Here is a 23,688-nt window from a genome sequence, read left to right on the forward strand (position 1 = left end):
GTGCAGAGGACCTGTCTAGACACTGGCTGGCCTCTGTGTGCCTTTACTTTGCTTAACAATTAATATAAAGGATGATAAGACCACTAAATAGGAGCCACTATAAGCCTCATTGAATAAAACATGTTGCTTTTTGATATTGTTACAGTATATAAATAATCATTTTGCCAGAAAATGAAAATGGAGAACCTATGTGCTTTAGATACATGACGTTGCCTTGACGTTTCATTAAGGGCAGCGATAATGACCTTAGAATGCTCTTCATGTGGTAGGCTTTATTAACAGCTTTCTCTTCTTTAATTACCTGTTTTTACCCCACCATACAGAGTCGGGGTTGCGTCTCAGGGAGTCTTTGACTTGGCTGTACTTCATGAGCCTTGTCATTGCTAACTCATCTTGTTGAGCAGGTAGGTAGACCAGTCTACAGAAAATGGCCCTGCACAGCACCCTTCATGTGTGTGAAACAGCTGCCTCCTTCAATCCATTTATATTAAGAGCATGCTGTAGCTCACTTGCTGTGTTTATTACAGACATTAGGATAAATAAATTATATTATCATGACTAATAGGTGTTGCATATGTATTTTATCTTCTGTTGTTAACACCAAATACCATTTGGCAATTTAAAAATATTACTAGTGAAAGAAACACTTCATCTTCCCTAAGCATGCTCAATGATACGCCAACTAGCAATGAAAATGGAACATCCCAGCGATCCTGTGCTTCCTTCTTTTCTCTCCCCTTCTTTTTCTTTCCCCTTCTTATAAACCCATCTTTCTGTCTTTTTAGAGGAAGTACCAAGGTTGATTTCATTATTTGGACTATAAGAATTTAGAGGCAAGAGGGGAGGAAAGTCAATATTTCCCTCTCTGACAGATGATCTTATCTTTTAAAAATAGGTCTTGTCTGAGTGTGCATTTGGTTGCTTCTTTTATCACTGTTTCTCCAAATGTGATGTAGTAATTGTACAATAAAATTACATAGCTTTTATACAAATTGAATTTCAAGTTTTTCATATTATTTCAAAATATCAGCTCTATAATGGAAACCATATTTTCAAGGAATAAAAATTGATGGAAAATATGTCTGAAATATAAATCAGCCAGCAACTGTTTCTAAAAGTGCATACATTTTATGGTAATCATTTAAAGAGATCAACAGTCCAAGATCCAGTTTATGAAATAATCACCCAGAATAGAAAGGCTTGATTTATATGAAGGCTTGTGTCCTCCGATTATATCTCCCTTTTGCTAAACCTTTGCTCTTTTTCCTCTGCCTTTATGGTGTATAATTTCTCCACTGTATTATCAGCTAGGATTTAAGTCCTTGCCTGCTTAAGACGTGTCTAATCTTTTCATACCACATGTGGCGAATTTTTGAATTATTATTTGGGGTCCTATAAGATGCTGTTAAGGCAGTTTAATCATAGAGGATGTAAAATGGACCACATATAAATTTGAGGGCTTGGGTTAGAATAGGAAACTGATTTGCCAGACCACAACCCAATTATCTACAAAACCCTTTTATATTTAAGAGTTGTAAGTAATATTCATAAGTCTATTATAGTCTTCACACTAAAAAGATGAATGCAAGCAGCCAGACCCCCAAGTTGAGTGACTTTAGAATATGTTATGTAGAGGTATAGATGTATTTGCTTTTTTTTCTGCCTTCCCTGGATTTAATATATATATTTTAAAATTCTAACAGGTTTCTATTAGTATTGTGGTAATGGATAGAACAGAAAAGTTCATGTCATGTCCCTGAATATTGCTACTCTATTCAAAATCAGGTTTCTTCACCTCAGTTCCCTGAGTTAGAAATCGGAAGTATTATTTACTCTGCCTCTTCCTAGGTTGTACAGATGAAATGAGAGAACACAGGGCAAGTTCCTTGGTCTTGCCTGGCATCTAGCAGGGACTCAATAGAAAGGAATTCCCTTACTGCAGCAGGATCAGAGGAGAGTGAAATTCCAACTCCACAGCACTAAAAAATAAAGTGAAGTGGGAACTCACCAGGGTAATCAGCTAGGTAAATAGGTTAACATAGTATCTTATTTACAGCTTGATACTGGTTTGATCACTGTACAACTATACAACCAGCACTTTTATATACTTTGTTATTTTTTGCCTAATTAGTCTTTCCTTACAATTTGGCAGAATGTCATAGGTTGTCTTGTCTTCAAACGTTGCCTGATGTATCTTTTTGTATCCCTAAATAAATTTGATCAGAAAACACTTTATTATCTCATACATTGTGCCAGCATTGCCATTTTCTGAATGGTTGGTTGGGTAAAAGATGCCAGTAGAATCCAGTCTGTACTTACTGAGTAGAGGAGATGTAAAATATCAATTGCCGTTATTTTAACATGATTCCATAAATTATGTAAACCAAGTTTATGACAGTCTGTCCAGTTAATTTCTTTTATTACTAGGGCTTGTTGACAATTACTAACCATACTGAAAGTGATTTGCGTGACTTTTTGGGCTGACTACAATGGCAAAGTTGACCAGTGGGCAGGTAATTGACAGTGTTCTGATGTATGTGGCCAGGCAGCCACATACATGGTGAAAAATTAAAGTGAAGCATTGGCATTCTATCTCTTTTGGTGCACAGCATACAGACAGATTATTTTTAAAAGTCTCTCATTGCAAAATATGCTTTCAAGTATTACAAATATAAAATGGGTACGTTAAAGGCTTATGGCTTGGCATCCTTAGCCACAGAAGGCTTAAGAAATCCATTTGGATTTAATGGTCAATTAGGTGAGGTATTATGCTTTTTTATAATGGCATACATTAATGGAAGAATTGAAGATAGACTTAGGTTGGAATGTTTAATCACCACTGGAAGAGTTCAAAGTAAATATGAGTCACAATGTTCTTTTGTGATTGATCAAAAATAATTATTTTGTTCCATTGTCCAGTACAGTAACCACTACCCACGTGTGACTGTTTAAATGTATTGAAATAAAAGAAAACTTAAAATTCAGTTTCTAAGTCACCCTAGCTACATTTCAGCTGCTTGACAGCATTTAAAAATTCAAAGCTAAAAATCCAACTCCTTAGACTTGCTAAACTTCTGGCTGCTGGATTGCAGAAAAGTTTTGACAGTGGCAGAAAGTTTGTGATGCAGCAGCAGGTCCAGACCCAGACAGTAGATGAAAATGTTGAAGTTGCTCAGACATTGTCTTAATTGTCAATGAACTAGTTGTCTAGTGGAAATGAAGTAGAACTCACTAAGAATATATTTAATAGTAGTAATAGGAGCCCTCAGATATTGGAAAAAATGAGAAAAATGTTTTGAATTAATAGAAAATTTTTATTTTAAAAGTATCAGAGAATCTAGAGCTGAACTCATTATCTGCTTATTTACTTAAGGTTACTTAAATATTTTCTCATGTCAAAAAATGATATTATCTTGCAAATTTCAATTGAAGGTGAAGGACAAAGACAACTAGTTACTTGGGCTAAAGAGTGGTATAACAAGTTCAGTTTCCCTAATAGCCCTTTACGGCCTTTTAATCTGCTTTATTTTGAGCACATACCGTAATTCAGTCTTTTTCAGTTGGTTATAACCAAACATCTAGAAAAGTTATCCTTGTGAGAAATGACACTGGAAAAAGCTATTTATTTCTTACTGGTATTAGGGAATACAAGGAAAAGATATGTGAAAATGGTAAGCATTTCCCTAAGTGGATTTGCCTGGGGTTTAACTGCCTAGTTTGGTTATGTACCCTACCAAAAATGAAAGCAGGTTGCTTGCTAAACTGAATTAGAGCAAAAGTCAACTCGAGCATCTTTGGGGATATTGTCGTCATGCTGGGGCAGCTGAATAAATCTCCAAAGATAAAGATAAAACAGCTGAGCTGAGCTGTTTTAGGGAATCCTTCTATGGAGAGCTGATGAACATGACTAATGAAGAGTAAAGATAGAAAGGGAAGGTGGCATTTTGCCACATGCGTATTTATACATTTGCCCATCTTGTGAGCACTTTTTATCTATACTGTCATACACATTTGTTTCATCAAAATTGTGATGTTTCAAGCCATCTTTAAAGTCTTGGGGATAGAAAATGAAATAAGAAGGGCAAGATGATTTCTGTCTTCATCTTTCTGCTGCTGTAACAAAATATCTGAGGCAGCATAATTTATAAAGAACACAGGTTTATTTTCCAGTCTGGAGTTTGAAAAGTCTGAGATCAAGGCAAGTTTGTTGTCTGAAGAGAGCTGCTCTCTTCATAGATGATACCTTGTTGCTGCATACTCAAGAGAATATGTACACCAAGTCCTCACATTGCAGAGGGAACAGAAGGATGAAAGGTGGGGTGAAAGGGCCTTATGTAAATCTTAAAGGAGAAACAATTCAAATCATAGGAATATCAAAGAAGTAGGGATAAATTTTTGATGGAAACATATCAGTAAAGTAAATTATCATAAATCATATTGTTGAAGCCAATTAATTTCCTCTTTCTCAGCCTAAAGTTAGTAATATTAGTATTAGTATAGGATTAATATGTAATTTAATGCATATATAATTCAATACACAAACATGTTGGCTTTTAATATGAAGTATTTTAGTGCATTTTAAAAAGTATCACATCATGAACTATACTGTTGACTAACATAATCCTCAACCAAAATTAAATAAAGCTCACTTTTTAGTCATTTCACACTTTAATGGAATTTTTAAAGTGCAGATTATATTCTACTGTAAAACGATAAATCTTACATGTTACACAGGAAGTCAATAACATGATAAACTATTGCTCTCTAAGTCCACAGTTCCTGCATTGTGTTATTTTAATAAAGGTATTATTCCTACTTTGGAAAAAAATAATCTGGCAGTGGCAGGTCTATGCACAACTATCCCTGATTCTATGGAAATGCTTCCTGCTTTAGCTCAGTCTTTCTTCATTGAGGAGACCAAACCAAATCTAAAAAGGCATTGGATTGGGACATAATTTCTGATCACAGGATATTTTACAGGAAGGGGGATTGCCTCTGGTTAAAATTTTATGGTAATGACAATTTATTGGATGTAGTCATAACTGTTAATATCAAAACTCAGATATTGCCATTCGTTTCTGGAAAGAAATAATCATGGATTTTTGTCCATTGAGAATCAAGCTGTGGAACTAAGCCCACAGTCAATGCAAGTAACTCATACACTGACACCTTATGAAAATCCAGAATCGATGTTCCAGGTACCCCAAGTAGAAGCAGAGTGAAAGATGATAAAGAACAACGATTTCAGATGATTAGAAACCCAGAGTCGGACTGTTTTATTCAGCTTTTTCACTGCTGTGACAAAAAGATGTGACCAGAACAATTTTAGAGGGAAGTTTCTTTGGGGGCTCACAGTTTCAGAGGTCTTAGTCCATAGAAGGCTGGCTCCATTCCTCCAGGCTCATGTTGAGGCAGAACATCATGGTAGAAGAGTGTGGCAGAGGGAAACAGCTTGCATCATCAAAAATCAGAGGCCAGGCGTAGGGGGAGAAAGAGAGAGAGTCCACTCTCCAGCCAGGTCCGCAATGAACCACTTCCTCCAGCCACACCCCACCTGCCTCCAGCTACTACTCAGTTAATCTCCTCAGAGATTAATTCACTGATTAGGTTAAGACTCTCACAACCCAATCATTTCTCCTCTGAACCTTCTTGCATTGTCTCACATGTGAGTTTTTGGGGGACACCTCACAACCAAGCCATAACATACTAGGTCTCAATTGTGGCTTTTGCTTTTACCAGCTACCTGGATTAAGTTAGCTATTGTGTGCCACAGTTTCCTCACATGTAAAATGGAGATAATATCCATCTTGCAGGAATGTCGTGAAGATTAAAAGAAAACCTTTAAAACAGGAATGCAACAGTACACCTTTGAACAGTGATTCTGATGATTAAGTGAGATATTTAGCCCTCTTCTGGCACATTGTCAGCCCTCAATAGATGCTAGCTATTGCTATAATTTTTCATTACTCTTGCTTGATTCTAATTATTCGTCATATAATCATGTTTCTCTGAAATGCTTTCCTTCTCCTTTAGGCTATTTCATAAGTGTCTCCTATTTCTCCTTAAGATTTTTTATTAAATATTTCTAAGAACAAAAAGCATATCCCAGCTAATTCGTCACATTGTTCAATTTTTCAGCCTGCGTGAGTCCATTTTTCACCCTCCAAATTGGTTTCAACCTCATCGTGTCATTTATTCATTCATTATATTTAACATTCATTGTATACACCCAGTGGGCCTCTCTCTGTTTCTTGGTACCAAGAAATCAACAGTAAAAAGAAAAGAAAAAAAAAAAAAAGCAGAGTATTTAGCCATATGAAGTTTATATTTCAGTGATGGAGACAGATAATGAATGGATAAAAATAAAGCATGTACCCCATTTGTGTACAATGAATCAAAATGCAGTCTGTAAAAATAATAAAAAAAAAAGCTTGCAGAAGAACAAAACAGTTTGCAGGGGTGGGGGATAGGAGGAGGATAGAGATGACCCTAGATAGGAAGGCCAGGGAAAAATTTTCTGAATCAGAAACACTGAAGGAGACACCTTGGTGAATTTGTAGTGATATTGGCAAATATCTAGGGGAGGCATCTTAGGCAGACCAAGGAGCAGTTGCCAAGATTCTGGACAGGAAAAGCAAACAACGGCTGAATTTTGGCAGAGCAAATAGCAGGGAGTGCAGCAGAGGTGGGTTGAAAGGCAGCAGGGCCTCTCGTCTTGCAAAAGGTTGGAAGCCACAGAAGGGAGTCTGGATTTCACTCTCAGTGGAGACAACTGTGCAGGAGTGAGTGACTTCATCTGTTTTCATGTTAAAAAATTGAATGGAGGAGATGAGAAAGGAGTCTGATGGAGTAGTGTAATCCAGAGATAGCTTAGGTTTCCATGTTAATTTTGGAGGAGCTGAGGACTGGTAGAATTCAGGATATCTTTGGAAGAAAGGAGCACAATATGCGACTGAGTGTGGGATGGGAGAAAAGCTAGCAGTCAAATTTACTGTTGAGTTTGGGCTTCAGAAAGTAGATGGGGGGGGCAGCTGTATTTATTGGGATCAGAAAACTGAGGAAGAAGTTGATTTTGAGGGTGTGTGGGGAGGGGTGGTATGTTCAGAAAATCAGGAATTATTTTTTAACATGTAAGGTTTGATTGTTAAATGTATGTTGGTTTGATTTAATTAAACTGCAAGCTCAAAACAAGAACTTAGTAATTCTTTGAACATAAAAATAAAAGAAAATACCTCACATCAGGCCTTTGCTACTGCAGTGGAGCACTTAGCTTCATATAGTGGCAAAACTGAACAGTGGTTGGAAAAACATGGGGGAACTCCACATATACCACAGGATATGCACATTGCCAGGCACAGAAGATGCTCAAATATTTGTCGGCCATATAGAAGCCCCCTACTTGGAAGTCCTCCTGTCAGGCCCAGGAAGTGTAATTTAATGTGACTGATACCAGAAAGGAGCATCCACTAAAAGAAAGCCTCATATCTGCCTCCCAGTCTTCCAACTGCCAAGATTTTCCAAGAAATCCATCCAATAGGGGCAAATCAATGCCAGGGTGAGTATGAGCCCAGAGCCAGCTTGTTTTCTGATGTGTACTTTGTCTGTGTTCATTAAACAGGAGATTGAATTCTAATGGGATGTCAGTATAGGGATGATCCACAGGTTGATTTTCTATGACTGCATCAGAATTATATAGACAGAAGCCTGTTTTAGGGTCAAGAGAAGGCCACAGAATTAATAAGGAAATCATCTTTTGGCTTTCAATATCCTTTTCCTTTACTTCTTTCATATCTTGGGGATCTTTGATCTTCCATTAATTAAGGGCACCAAAATGTAAAACATTTACCTAGTGTTCTAAAGCATACAGCTAAATTCATAGAGAACTTTGAGATGGCAGCTTCCAAATCATTGAAATTTACAGAGGATAAACTTGGGGACTAGAGTGTTTAAGGACAGTCACAGGGTGAATCAATAAAATGGTGGGATCACTACCCCTGTGTCGAGATTCCTGGTTCACTAGTGACATTATGCAGCAGGCCTGAAATAATCACACTTCTCTTCCTGCAATAGAAAGAGCATTAAGCAAATAAGAAAAAGGCCTGGTTCTAAACTAAAATACTATCTGTATTTTTATCATATATTTTTGAGGAAATCACTTGCCCTTTCTGATTCTCACTTTATTCTTATAAAATAAGGATCATACTTTATGTCTTAATTTCCTAGGCTGCCCTAACAAAGTGCCACAAACTTGTTGGCTTAAAACAATGGAAATGTAATACCTCACTTCTCTTGAGCCTTAGAATCTGGAATTCAAGGGTCAGTGGGGCCATGGTCCCTCTAGGAAAAAAGTCTTCCTTGCCCTTCCTGGCTTCTGTTGGATGCTGGCAGTCCTTGCATTTCTTGCCCTGTATCTGTATTCCTCTACACTCGGTCTACAGCTTCACATGACCTTCTCTTCTCTGCATCTGGGCCCTGTATGTCTGCTCCTCTTCTATAAAAACACCAGTCACACTGTATTTAGGGGGCACCTTAATCCAGTGTGACTTCATCTGTGCTAATTGTATCTGCAAAGACCTAGTTCGGAATAAGTCCAAATTCTGAGGTTCCATGAGTACCTGAATTGCTGCTGTTCAACCCTTTATACTACCCTATTGATATCGATGTAGATATATGGATGCTATGAATTTTTAGTAAGAGTCCCTATAGTCTGAGCAGTAAGCAATTATTTAGTTAAGGAATTACCTTTTTCACTTTAAAATCAGTTTGGTCATTGTCTCTCAAACAAGAAAGAAATAATGATGCTAAGTGGCATTCCTGTCTTTAAAATCATATCTGATATTCTTCTACCTTTTCCCTTTCTTCAGAACTCTAACCCTGCCCTATAGGCTGTGGGACATGGCACTCTCTGAACAGTAAGGAGTGCAGACTACTGGGACTGCTTGAGTCCATAGGTACAGTTACTGAAGCTGCCAGTGGATCTGTAACTACACGAACCACAGAACCACACACTTTATTTCCACTGTTCAACCTTCAGTTGATGAAAGTCCCTGCAATCATTTCCTCCCAGACACAGGTACCACCATCTGGATGCAGATTTCAACAGTTATGGTCTGAAATAGTAATTACATATCATTACCTTAAAATCTGTCAACTTTGGCCCATAGCAAGTCTCTGTACCTATAAAATATTCTTTGAGCAAAAATTCTGGCCCAACCCAACTCCTACAGTTTACATGACAGAATTAAATGTGACAAAACTAATGGTGTCAGGGATGGGGTTTGAACCTAGCATAACATTCCTGGCACAGTGTGTGTGTGTGTGTGTGTGTGTGTGTGTGTGTGTGTGTGTGCAAACTGAGTTAACCATGATAATTTGGGGGAAAGGCACAAAAAGCAAACATTAACTACATTTTAACAATAGTTCTTTAATGAGTTAAAGTTTTCATCAGTTCACCATTATTAGAAATGAATTCAGAGAATATAGCTGTGATAACATTATTTTTGAAATTCCAACATAGTGAGAATAAGCCAATGTGGGTGAGTTATACTAAGCTGAGGAACATCATTCTAAGTACATAATTTCTACTCTCAGTTATAACTCACCTCCTTGATCTTGACTCTCAGCTGACGGTCTTGTTTCCAATCCCTCTCTTATTGCTTTATAGTAAAATAAAAACACTCACTACTTCCATTTTTCTAATTAACTTGTAGTTCAGTTCCAGTTCTTCCCCAAAATGCTTAGGATTCTCAGAAATGAGTTTCTCTCACTTCCAGTGGTATGTTTCATCATTTAATATCATATGTAAATACAAATAACAATATGAGAATTTAATATCTCACTGACATTTTAGATTATGCCACAGTGTTTAAACTTAGTAGCTTGTTTAATATGACCACTTTATAATGTGCTTTCATGTCCTCAATGTTCTTATAGTGTTTTGTCAACTTCTTTATAAGTTTTGAGTTACCCCCTCTGCCATTCCCATTCAAAAGGTTTTGGATCATGCTACTATGGTTGTCCATACCTGCAAAGTTCAGGAAGGCAGCCACTAGTCACAAGTGGCTATTGAGTACTTGAAATGTGACTGCCCTGAAGTGATGTGTGCTACAAGTGTAAAATTCAGCTAGTTAAAGATTGTGAAAGAATAATATAATTTTTTTAAGATTTTACATTCATTATGTTTTGAAATAATGTTTCAGATGAATTGAGTTCAATGTTATTAAAATAAATTATATTATTTAATTTTTATCTTTGAAAAATGTGCCTACTTGAAAATTTCAAGTTGCACATAAATAGTCATAGTTCACATGATATTAGATGGTGGTGGCTTAAATGTGTAACTTTGTGTTTTATGTCAACCAGGAAGTCAAGAAGGTGGCCAGTCTTTCATTAAGTTGAATTTCAGAGTTATTGCAAGGCTGTTTTTTTTAGTTTGACCAATCTCAAAGAATTATTTCTGAAAGAAGTATCTCATTCACATTTAACTATTATTTTCCTTTATAATTTTCAACATCATAACTGAGAGCCTTTGAACATGAATTAAAGTGATTTATTTATAATTGATCTGACACTTTATAGCACCAATGGAAATAAAAGGAAATGAGGTGGAGTTGGGGAAAGGAATGGGATATTTTGCTCTGTAGCAGCACACCAGTGGTCTATGCTCAGTTTTACCTATAGTCTTTCTCCAACTTCTATGAGATGATTTACTGCTGAAGTCTGTCTTCTGGCTGCTATCTCTGAACAAACCCAAGTCTTCCAAGTGGTTAATAAACTTCTTATCTTTTGAATACTGAAAATAAAATAAACTTAATCCTCAGTGTGGTTCAGTCAGCAGACCGGGAGCCTTTTAGATGCTTTGTAGAGATATAGAACTACTGGGTTTTCTGCCCTCTGTGATTATCAATCTTTCTCTGGCATGCATGTATGTGGAAGGGCATTAAAAGTGCTTCTCAGTGATAAATGTCAAGGGAATCACAAAGTGAATATTAATTTCAAAATTGTCAAGGTCAGATGTGCACCCAGGTTCATTGTTATTGGAATTTTTATTGTTGCTGCTGTTAGGAAAGGTATTTAATCTTGACCTGTTCCCACCCCCATCCCAAAATGTCAAGAAAGTAAGTGAGCAGATTTTTTTTAATATACATATACATTGCTGAGAAATAAGTGCCTTAGCACAGTCTGATCTGTTAATTGAGACAATTATTTTGAATGCCGTAAAAAGGATCAAGTTGTCAAGTTAAAGGAGCTAAGTTGAAGTAGAATAAAATAAGATCTGGAAACAAGGGTGATGTTCCTGAAAAGCAGCTGATGATATATGGGAAAATGCAAGAGAACACTTGTGCCGAAGAAATAAATAAAGAAGGTGCATGTCTGTGATGAAGACATTCCTGGAAGCAGAGTATAAAATTAACTAGCTGGGAGTCCAAGAAATTAAAAGAGAAGGAAAAGATGGAGAAAATTACGAGGTCATGACGATCTATATGGGGATAAAGAGCCAGCTGGACCTGTCTGTATATAGTCAAGCACTGTAGATCCCATGTGGTGCTGAAGCTGTAGTTTTCATGCTCACTGCTGACTCACCTTCACTCCTCCAACCTCCAGCTCCCGGGCATTTGACTTTACCTTCCACACGTCTCCTAGATGCATCCCCTTCTCTGCCTCTCCATCTGATTCTACCTCACTGTCATTCTGATTCAAGCCATGCACCTTTCATGTGGATTACCAGTGGTGTCCCAACGTCCCGTTTGCCCCTTAAGTTCATTCTTTCTATAGTAGACAGAGTGCAAAAATGCCTAAGCCCCCCAATTTATCTCTGATTCTTAAAATAAAACATCAGCATCCTCCCAAGACCTTGAAGGACTAGTCTGGCCTCTGGAAATATCTCCTACTTTATCTGAACTCCTCTCCTCCTGGCTCCTTGTGGTCCTGTTGCCTTTGACGGTGAGTTCTATGGACGTTTCTCCCTTCAGTTTTCATAGTGTCTGGCCAGCTAAACATTAGTTAATATTTACTGAGCATTTCATTTGTGCCAGTCACCATTCATAAATTATTGATTATGAATCTTCACAACAGACCTAACCAGCTAGAAATTCGTATAGACCCCATTTTTTTTAAAGATCAGGAAATTTCAGTTCAAAGATGTTGAGTAGCTTGAACTTGGCCACACAGCCTGAGCGAAGGTTCTGAATTTGAACACAGGGTATCTGGAGCGTACATTCTTGACTACTGGTCTCTGTTACTGAAGACTTGCTGGATGAGATTTGCTGGCATTTCCTGAGTCAGAGTAGGCCAGAACTCTGACTTCTGTGAAATCTGTATAGGGGAATAGAGTTCTAAATTTCTTCCTTAATTTATAGTCCTTCCCCAAAGAGCCAGTTTACCCAAGGCAGTTGCTTATCTTTTAAGGCCTGGAAATAGATAAACAATAAATTTCTTCCCCAAAGAGATGGTATCTTTTAAGGTAAGATCGTTTTGCTGTTATGTAGAAAAATCTGCTCACTTGACTGTCTACAGAAGATTGCTGCTTCCTTCTCTAATAAATAGCAACAGGGCTCTTTTATAAAAGCAATCTATACATGTCATTTATTGCTCTATTAAAACTACAAACATCAGATATTGATTCTTCCTATACTGACCATAGTACAAGCCAACTTCAAAAGAGGTTGCTGGGATTTAGTTACATTATCACCATGGGAAACACTCTGGCTTCTGCATGAACTGAAGACACAAGTTTCTCTGATGCATATCTATTTATAGACAACTGAGATTTTTGTGTGAAGAAATGCTGTCTTGAAGTACACATGAGTCTCAAATCAGTGGGAACTAAGTGAGAGACAAGCAAATGCCCTTCCTGGGCCCTTCTGTTTGCAACTCTTCTGTAAGAATTAAACATCAATGTATTGTCTGCATATTATGGAAATAAAACAACAAAAGTAACAACATGTGGGTTATTTATGAAGAGGTGCAGAGGCTCAACTTGCATTTGTGATGACACTTCAGGAAACTCTGGGCTCTTTCATGAAGCATTCTTTTGGCCAGGTTTGGTTTATAAACATCATTCTGGTTAGGACTCATGGTACACCTGTAGGCATCTGTGCAAAACAGGGTTTCTCATCTCCCTGCTTCACCTCTTTATGTTCTTCAAACAATCCTGAGAATTAAAACAAGAATTCTAGTTCTTCTAAGTGTCTGTGGAGAGAATGAAACTTTGGAGAAATTTATGGAACTTGATTTTAACAACACTATTATCTACATATTATGTTGAACACTTTGTTTCAATATTTTTCTCAGAAATTCAGAATTTCTATATCATGGAGCTATTATAATTTCCTATGATTCTTATAATAACTCTGTGATATAGAAATTCTGAATTCCTAAGAAAATCTTGTTCAGAGTTGATATTGGGAGAATTTTTGAACTTTAAGTATCATAAGAGATACTACCTTTTCCTGAGATTGGTAGAACATTATTTGATTTGCTGAAGGGCCTCGACAAAATAGAAAAGCAATTTAATAATAATCCCATGATTTGAGGGAAATGGCTTGCTTCCTTTTTGTGAGATTCACTGCACAAATATTAATTTAGTTCATCTTGGAATTATTCTCATTATGTTTACTTGAAGTCTTCATCATGAAGCCTTCCCTGTTTTTCTCTCTGTTCACTAACTTGTAAGTTCTGTTCTCCAAAGGCCAATATCAAAACCATTAACCACTAAATTCATTCTCTATATTTTCTGACTCATTGGATTCATCCTACATTCTTAAACAACTCTGTCCCTTTTCTCATTAGTGAAATCCCTCAGTGTTCTTCAAGAAGTGTTTGGAACTGAAGGTTCCCATTACCATTCCGGATTTCTGTATATTTGATGACAGACGTATTTCTGAAACTCCTATGTACTTAATCGCCTGCTCTTAGCCTTGTTTATCTAAGGTCTGTTATTCCTCTTTAGTTTTTTTTTTTTTTTTTTTTTTTTTTTTTTTTTTGTGTGTGTGTGTGTGTGTGTGTTCTCTGTCTTAATAAATTCCTTGAAAATTTCTACCATAATAAGATATGTCAGAGTGCTGGAGAAAGCACTGAATTCTAAGCACATGCAAAATATAATCAGACTTTAAAATCAGCTGCTTCTTTTATCTAAACTTTTCAATCACGATGGAGAGTGACCAGATTCATGCTATTTTGGGAAAAAAAAAACATGTTTTTAAATGAGATCAGGTTTATATGACATCAAGCCTTCACTAATATGTAATATATAATGTTAAGCATGTTTGGTTGGAACTGTGTTTTTATCTTCAATGGTTAGTATTTTAGGTGATTTTTCTAGGTCATAAAAACATTGACCTTAGACATTGCTTAGAAATCTCCAGTTTAAATCACTTGAGATCTCAGCTGCAAAGTCAGGAATCTGCACTAAAATTTGTGTTTCTAGAGATTGATTGACTTTGTTTTACAAAGTGAAATTCAAAATGCTTTACATACTTTACAAGATACACTATTGCCAGGTTTGTATTAATTAAAAGTCTGTCTTAGTTACCATCCTAAAAGAACCTCATCTTGTGGTCAACTCCTGAAATCATTTTTAGTTCCTAAACACTTCAAGTTCTGCATTGAATCATAAGAAATCCACTTTCAGTTCTAAATTTTTTCCAGGAACTACTTTTATTAGACTGTCAGAAATACCCATCACTTAATATATTCTTATATATATATATATGTGTGTGTATATAAGTAATATATAAATTATATATATCATATATATTATATGTGTTTTTCTGTATCTAGATCTATTCCTTACATGTTTATACACACATATACACACAGTAGCACAGTGGAGTACGTCATGAGTGAGCAGAGAGTGCCTATTAAAGCCGAAAGCAAAATGAACAGGTAATAACTGCTTTCTCCAGTGAAACCTTGTCAGACTCCTGTGGTTTCATATTAGAAACCTACCCCATAGTTTTTGCTTCTTCCTTGCCAAATTACTGTCATATCTCCTAACTATGTATATAGTTCATTCAAGAAGGGGTTTCATTATGTTAATAATTACATTGCCTGCAGGCTTTTTGATGTTGCATTCCCCATACAGAATAGAAGCAGATTTCATAGAAATATCATTAAAGCTGTTAACTACAGGAGAAAAAAATCAAGGAGGCAATCAAAGCATGCACTTTATTATCAATAAATGCAAGTAGTTTCATAAATGACTCACATTTGAAACATGTTCATTGAGGAATTCGTTGGCTATAGAAGCTGTTGCTTAAAGGAAGAGAGCTTTGTGATGTGAATCCATTTGGATCACTTCAGATGATTACTTAAATTTGTTGTTATCCATCTTTTCAAATAGGCTCAAGGAGAATTTTTAAATTAGTAAACTGATAAAGAAATAGAATTATTCTCAGGATTCTGAGTTGAGGGCATCTAAGTTATAGGTCACTATTTGAATGACAATACATGTGACATTTTTATTTTTCAAATTCACTTACTTTGGTCCTTAAAAAAACGTGACTGTTAAATTTATGATTTAGGGACATTAGAACTCATTGAACTACATAGTCATTTTAAAAAAACTTTAAATATTCAAATGTTCAACTACATATCCTCTGACGCTAACATTTGTCTTCATTTTGAACTTCCAGCTGAGAAATATCAGTATAATGACTAAGAGGCATCAGATCAGCCTCATTCCATATTATTAAGACAGCAGCAGGCCTTGATTTTTCTACAGTTTTTTTCTTTAAAATCCTTATATTCACATTCATATTTTGAAGAAGGGATTACTTAAACTCTTAAGAAACATATATTTGATAAATCATAATTTAGGTCTTTCAAAGTCAGGCAGATGAGCAGGTAGTTAGATAGGTATTTGAATAGAAACAAAGGAGAAAAGGAAAAGAAAGAAAAAAGAGAAAGAAAGAAAGAAAGAAAAAGAGAGGGAGAGAGAGGGAGGGAGGAAGGAAGGAAGGAAGGAAGGAAAGAAGGATGGATGAATTCATTTATGTGTTAGGACTTCTCAATCACCAGGAGTCATATATCTTGTAAAACATAAAATATTTGGTAAATTATACCAGATGAATTCAAATGCCTTTGAAATACTCATGATATGAAAATTGAAAGAGAAATCTAGTTTTACAAACATATTTCAGTTTTGAAAACACTAACATTTGATTAAATGCTATAGATGTCTCTTTAAAATAAAACCATTGCCATAGTTCCTATGATAGTATCAATAGCAATCACTACAAGTAATTCAATGATACTCACTGATTTTCAGAACCAAAAGAAAGCAGAGATATTATCTAATTCATTAGGAGTCAGAACTTTGGGGATCATAGGCACCAATGATAGAAACTGTGGCCCACATACCTCCAAAAATATGTATATTTCATTTGTAAAAATTGCATACAACATCAGAGGGTTCATAGACTTCTTGGTAGGGACAGATCCCCCTCACAGGTAGATATAAGAATGTCAGACCTCCCGTCATCTGTAATTATTCAACTGTAGCTCATGAAATCAAGGTAGTTTCCCTTCTTTCTCTTGCATATGCACACACACACACACACACACACAGTCTTCCATATGAGTATGTGATTATCCATGTTGCATTAAAGATTTGACTAGCTTTTTTTTTTTTTTTTCCTTGCTACTGGGAATTGAAACCAACAGTGCTTTCTTTACCAACAGACTACACCCCAGTCCTTTTAACATTTTTTATATTGAGTCAGAGTTTCACTAAGTTGTTGAGGCTGCCCTCAAATTGCAATCCTCCTGCCTCAGTCTCCCAAGTTGCTGAGATTACAGGCATGTGCTACCATGCCTGTAGCTGACTTTTATATAAAATTACTCAGGTTTATATGCAACAAGGTTTCATTATAATGTGCCCTGTTATCCTATAAATTTATGTATAGTCAGAAATTACTATTCCCAGTGCAAATAGTGACATGTAATATATCTCATTTAATCCAACATAACTATTTAATTTGTTCTTAGATACAGGTGTTATAATGAATTTGTACTGTAATGCAATATTGAAATTTTAAAAGGTGGTTGGCTAATCTGACATTGATTGATGAGTTACTTGCATAGATTCTGCAAGTATCTATTCTGAAATCTTTCCATTCTTTGAAGAAACAGGTAACTTGAATGGAGATGTAGAAAAATTAGATGCAGTTTGCCAGAAAATTATTGTCCAACGAGGAGATCAGTGGAGACTATTAAAGACATCTTGAAAATGATGAGCGGTTAAACCCATTAAGTTTCTTGACTGACATACTAAAATGTAATGAAATGGAGGGCTAGAGCTGTTAACTGTATTGATTTCACATCTAATTCCCATTCGTGAACATTTTTGAGTATGCCTTTTTATTCTCTTGATTGCAACTCATATGCTTATAACATATTACATATGTAAACCTATATAAATTAAACATAATTTATGGATATGACTGAATATATGCACAAATATATACACGTATATATATATATATACATATAAACCAATCATTAACATAAAACGATATACTATCCAAATATATGTCAAGGTTTTAATTCAAAGGGAAAATACTAGGGAATTCATGAATCCAAATTTGTAGCACTTTTGTGAAGAAGAATAAGCATTTAATAGCTAGTGTCAAGACTCTGTCTTGACACAGGAATGTTGTCAAGAAGAATATCCTACATGCAGGCAATATTTTGCTCTAAATCAGAAGTCTGGTGTTTTCTGAATAAAATATATGTATAACTTGATGGTAATCCATGTTTTGATATTTATATTTATTCAAACCAACATAGAATTATGGCATTTTTATTTTCATATATGAGAATACTAAACAAAATCTTCCAATACTTTCATATCATAAAATAAATTATATATTTAAGTCAAAAGTGTTAAAGTATGGAACAATTTAATATTGAAGGGCAATCCTTTCTTAGGAATAAAAGCAACTGGAAACTTTGCTGCAGCAAAGAGAATGTCCTTGTTTGGCTGGAAACTTGTGAAAGCACTTTGGTGGCTTATGAATACTTGAACTAAATGCTCCAAAGTTTCCTTTTTATTTGCAGTGTCTATTATCTCTGTTTGAAATCCTTCTGGAAAGCCAAGCACACATTTCTCCCTAATTGTGTCCAATGACCATTAGGAAGGCGGACAAATAGAATTGATGAGTAAATATTAGGGTTGGCACTACCCATGTGAACAGAGTCCAAATTAGGGTAATAACTGCCTGATATTCTCTAATCAACCACAATTAACCACATGAATATAAAGAAATTTCAAGACAGGCAAAAGGCACGAAAGCTCACATGCCTATAGTGCACGTAAGTGCCCATACCAACTTCAGTTCTAGTCTAGTGTATTGAGAAAACACTATTTTCTGACCACCTGTGATAGCAAAGCTGAATCAACAAAATCAAGAGGGTTATATATACTACATGGTGTGTTTCAGTCTTCCGACTTTTGGTAACATGCGTAATTATACATGAAGTCCTTCAGTTGACACATTCATTGAATTCTTCCTGTGTAGCAATCATTGTGCATAGTATCTCAGTATTGAAGACAGTTGCTCCTGTTATTTGTGAAAGAAAATGGAATGTTCTGGCTATTTGCCCTGGAAAGAGAGCCAGGACCCCAAGTAGCTGTGACTAGGTTTTGGAGGGGGAGGAGGGGCATGCCACCTGGAGTCGCCGCCATCCCTGAGGTATATTTTCCTCAGGACCTGATAGAAGTGACCATGTGGTTGGCAAATCTGATTCCCACACCTGTCCTAGCCTGAATGATTACCAGGGAGTCCTAGGTGGGCTGTGCTCACACTCCCTCCCCCGATCATGCCCTGTTCTGCACTCTCAGCTTGTTCTTCCACATGCTCAGGTGCTTCACTCTGGGTGGATGAGCCCCCGTAGCCTCTCTTCTGGGCCACATCTGCATCCTCAAGAAACTCACAGAATAGCATGGGCACCCCCAACATTCTTCGCTTCTCTGCCAAGTGGACACATAGTTCAGGTGCGGAGTGAGGTGGAGGTGCAAGTTCATGTTTTTCTCTTTGCCCTTGAAACTTGGAGTCTATTTCAATCACTTTCCATCACCTCATTTGCTTTAGTGGGCAGAATGAGCAGATACTTCCCAAACATTACCATCTGTTCCCTTCTTCCAGACATCCACTAGATTGTAGTCTCCCAGTCTTCTGGGGGTGAACTTTTACCTCCTTTGAATGTGCTACATCTCACAACAGAAATGGGATTTGGGTCATTTTAAAATCTGAGTAGTTTCTCCCAGATTAAATTATGTTTATGGCAAATAATGCTTTTTCAGTTAAGCTGTAAGAAAACAAGAAGGAATGCATCTGACTGATACTTCATATACCACTGGGTCATGCTGGTATGTTCTGTGTGAACCAGGGTAAAATCCTGAGTCTCTCACGTTACACGTATACCTTCTGCAAGTTCCTGGAACTTAGAGCCTTCACTGCTTTCTCTATTGTTCTTCCTTAGAGGTACAACAAATTCCAAATCAGAAATACTCTCTTTGCATTTTCTTATGAATATATAACTAATCAAAACCATACAAATTATTTGTTTTTAAAACTTGTTTAAAATACTATCTAGTTGAACAATGTTAGTGGACAGTCTTTTACTTTGCTTTGCTCTTTTTTCCCCATGAAATAAAATGACTGCTTTATTTTAATCCACTTCTAATTATATCATGTAAACTGTGACATGAGGTAATACTCCCTGGTATTCAGCATTGTCCCCCAAAGTTCCCTTTGCAGAACAGAACATTGTCATAGAAAAATTATCCATTCCTGGAAGCGGACTGAGGTAGGAATACTCTTGTCTGTCAAAAATCCAACTCTTCAGGATCAAGGGTCCTCCTGTGGAGGAAAGGATGCATGGAGAAGAAGGAGAAGGCAAGGCCAAACCAAGGAAAGATGGACTGCAATGGGAGACATGAAAACTACATACAAAGTATCTACTAAAGCTCATGTAAACATATAAACGTGAGAGTAGTAGGTCTACTCATGCACAAATGTGTCTTAGTTCTGTGCACTGAAAAGACCTAGAAGCAAAACCTTCAAGTATCAATTAACAACACCTAGCATTCAGATTTTTGTATTTAATGCCAATCCCCACAACCAAGAACCAGAAATCCTGGGGAAAGTGATTCCAGAGCTAGGGCAGGATCAAAATGCATCAGAAAGAAAGGAAATGCTCCACTAAATGAAGGACCAGGTCACAGGAACAGAGGAACCCACTTACAGAGGACCTCACAAGTCCAATCTGGGACAATGTGAACACAAAATAATTATGGATGATATGGCTTATAGACCATGAAAAGGCAGAAATTCATTAAGACAACAGATACAAAAATAGAAACATGGGCTCTTATAGTAAAAATCTGAAATTTTCTGCATCTTGAAATACCTGGAAACAAGTGTTGATTGATTGTGGACCTAGGTTATCCAATTGCATTAATAAGCAAGTTACTTATATTTGATTAAGTAGACTAATTGTTATGAGAGAAAAATGGAACACTAGAAAGTAAAACTGAAAATGAATCCTGAAAATTATTTAAAGGACCAGAGTCAAGCAAGATATTAAGTTGCTGACTTAAACAATAACAATATTATAAATTATCCATACTTTTGCTGCCTATTTGAATAATAAATAGAAATGAAATGTTTAAGTACTCTAATTGCATTTTCTCTTTTCCTTCTATAGTTAGTAGCAATACACAAGCCAATGATACACTGGTGGAGTGGAAAATTATTCAGATTAAGAATTTAGATTCAGAATCCCACTCTTTTCTATCATTATCTTAGTCATTTATACTTCTTGGCAATTTTCTTTAACAATAAAATAAGTAATTCAATTAATATAAGCTTTCTCTTATTTTGTAAAATTAAGTGATTCAAGATTTTGTTTATATTTTATATATTGATATTCTTATTCCATATGGCTCTAAAATTGTACATTTTGCTATTTTTTTCCTACATCTAGAGAAGTTGCAATCTTATTTGTTTCCCAGAAGTGAACCCTTTTATCCTAATCAATTTGTTTTGTATACAGTGCAAGTTCCAGGGCCAGTAGAAAACCTGCAAGCTGTATCTACCTCACCTACCTCAATTCTAATTACCTGGGAACCCCCTGCCTATGCAAATGGTCCAGTCCAAGGTTACAGATTATTCTGCACTGAGGTGTCCACAGGGAAAGAACAGGTAGGTAAGGGCATGAGTCACACAGCTTCTGTCCACCGGGTGGCTCTCCAGCTAGAGGAGAACTGCAAGCTCCTGATACAGTTCAGTGTTAAACATATTCATTGGATGGTTGATTAGTTCTAAGGCACTTGTTATTGAAAAGTTTAAGCAATTTAATTGAATTCTGTTGTGAAAAAGGCAAATAGACTGTACGCTGGGGTTCACAGAGAGGATGCCCATTTTTGGTTTGAATATGCAGTAGCCTGAGCCAGCGTACATAACCACATTTGAACGAATGCAAAGACTTTGCACTTTCCTTCCTAAGGAGGGAATACATCTGGATACATGGTCCTTATATCCAGTGGCCTTAGGCATACAGCTGTTTCTATTCTTCCTTATTGGATTGTTTCAAACCTCACCATCACCCTTGTTCTTGAATTTTGTTTCTAATTTGTTATTAATACAGATGCCGGAAAAGAGGCAGATTAGCTGTTCAGATAAAGCAAGAGTAAATAAGTCTTTGGGGGAGACAAATGAAAGTCAGCAATTCTGGTTTTTGACATCCATATGACTATTGAGATGTTTACTTCCAGATCATCAGCTTCATGTGGAGAAGATACACAGATAAGGGGAGAACTAAATAGCAAAGTGGCCTCAGAATCTGAGAGTTCTCTGTTTTGTAAAGGCTACCAAGCATGAGGTCGCCTTCATGCTTCCACATAAACTGCATTCACAGTAGTTTTACTTAAATCCTGAAACAGAGCTAGGGCTATAGCTCATTGATAGAGGGCCTGCCTAGCTAAAGCTAGTCCCTCAAAAGAGAGGCAGGAGCAGGGAGAGAGGGAGACAGGGAGACAGCTGAAACAGTTCAGAGTGTCAAGAGCCAAGTTCCATGATAGAGAGCACTCCATGAGCTGCTCCTATATAATCTTATTTTTATTCTTATTCTTATTTTGCACCAGGGAATAGACCCACAGATGTGGAGTGCTTAACCTCTGAACCATATCCCCAGCCCTTTCTATTTATTTATTTATTTTATTTTGAGACAGAGTCTTGCTGCCTTGCTTAGGGTCTCACTAAGTTGTTGAGGCTGAACTTGTGCTTGCAATCTTCCTGCTTCAGCCTGCAGAGTCCCTGAGGTTACAGACATGCACCACCACATCCAACTCCCCTGGCATTCTTAACTCTTATTTTTCAACTACCTGTTTGACCTAACTTTCTATATATCTCAGTCCTCAGGAATTCATTTCCCCCAACCCATTTAAATAAATTAAAAAGTAGCCTCACCCAAGGCAGATTGAGTGTGGGGAGCTAGATGAGGGGTCCTCTGGTGGGTGCTGGCTCTGATTTCCACAGTAACCTTCACCTTCAGGACCTCATTGACTGCAGCTGTGAAGTGCCAACTATTTCAACCTACTTCACAGCTATTGGGGAGATAAAACTCTTGGCAACTATCTGAGACTTTCAAGAGCTGTGGGTACATGTCAGCAAGCAATGAAGCAAATCTATGGATTCTTGGTAAATTATTGCATTTGGAGTATGGGAACCAATCTTTGTTCCCATGTTCCTACAACTACCTTCTGCTCGTCAGGGATTTGGTGTCGGTGGAATAACCTTTACCATTCAATACACTGGGTCATGTTAAAAAATTGGAACTTAATGGCTATAAAAATAGCCATAGTGCTATTTTTATAAGGAGTTTACAGAGCAGTGTGGGCTCAGTGGGGGAGTGTGTGTCATAGGTAAGGTTTTACAACAACTCATAATAGGCTAGAATGTACTTTAGTGAGCAAGAGTCTAATGTCCATTTCACTGATTACACAGAAAGGCTGCCATGCCTGCTTTAATGCACCTCCTTAATAATAGTTTTGATGTTTTGTGTCTACAGAATATAGAGGTTGATGGACTCTCTTATAAACTGGAAGGCTTGAAAAAATTCACGGAATATACTCTTCGATTCTTAGCTTATAATCGCTATGGACCAGGAGTGTCTACTGACGATATCACAGTGGTTACGCTTTCTGACGGTAAGTGATTAAAGAGTGAAATTTTGTTCACACATTTGCTAAAATAATGAAATATTATTGGCATGTATGAAAAAGATTCCATTTTCAAGGCTTACTGACTAAAGTTTCATGGAATATTTTAGAACAAATTAAATTAGAAAATTTTGTGAACTCACTTATGTTATTATCAAATTTAAACTCTCTGTCCAGGTATGTACCCTGGGTCAGGATGCCCTAATAGATAATTCTTAAGGTTTGGCAGTTGCCTAAGAACTCAGATTATTTTTGTGCCTGTTTTTATTTCTGTAAATGCTCTAATGCAAACACATTTGTGTGCGGACTAATTTCGATTAGCATGCTTCTGTTCTCATTCCAAAAGGGCACAGATGATTAAAAGTATAATTAATAGACAATCCCCCTAAATAGCTCTTAATTTGAAAAATATAAGGAATTAGGGCAAAAAAATCCACCATTAAATGTATGAAAAGTAAACA

General features: G+C 36.5%; 1 protein-coding gene across 1 annotated transcript in view; it reads left to right on the forward strand.

The window, feature by feature from the left end:
- Dcc (DCC netrin 1 receptor) overlaps positions 1 to 23,688 on the forward strand; it is a 1,110,494-nt gene that overhangs the window by 774,410 nt on the left and 312,396 nt on the right. Inside the window, exons 10-11 of the mRNA XM_047526548.1 lie at positions 21,061 to 21,209; positions 23,077 to 23,215. Coding sequence (XP_047382504.1) covers positions 21,061 to 21,209; positions 23,077 to 23,215 — 288 coding nt within the window. The remainder of the gene's footprint in view (positions 1 to 21,060; positions 21,210 to 23,076; positions 23,216 to 23,688) is intronic.

This window comes from Sciurus carolinensis, chromosome 15, assembly GCF_902686445.1.
Source record: "Sciurus carolinensis chromosome 15, mSciCar1.2, whole genome shotgun sequence".
Classification (NCBI taxonomy): domain Eukaryota; kingdom Metazoa; phylum Chordata; class Mammalia; order Rodentia; family Sciuridae; genus Sciurus; species Sciurus carolinensis.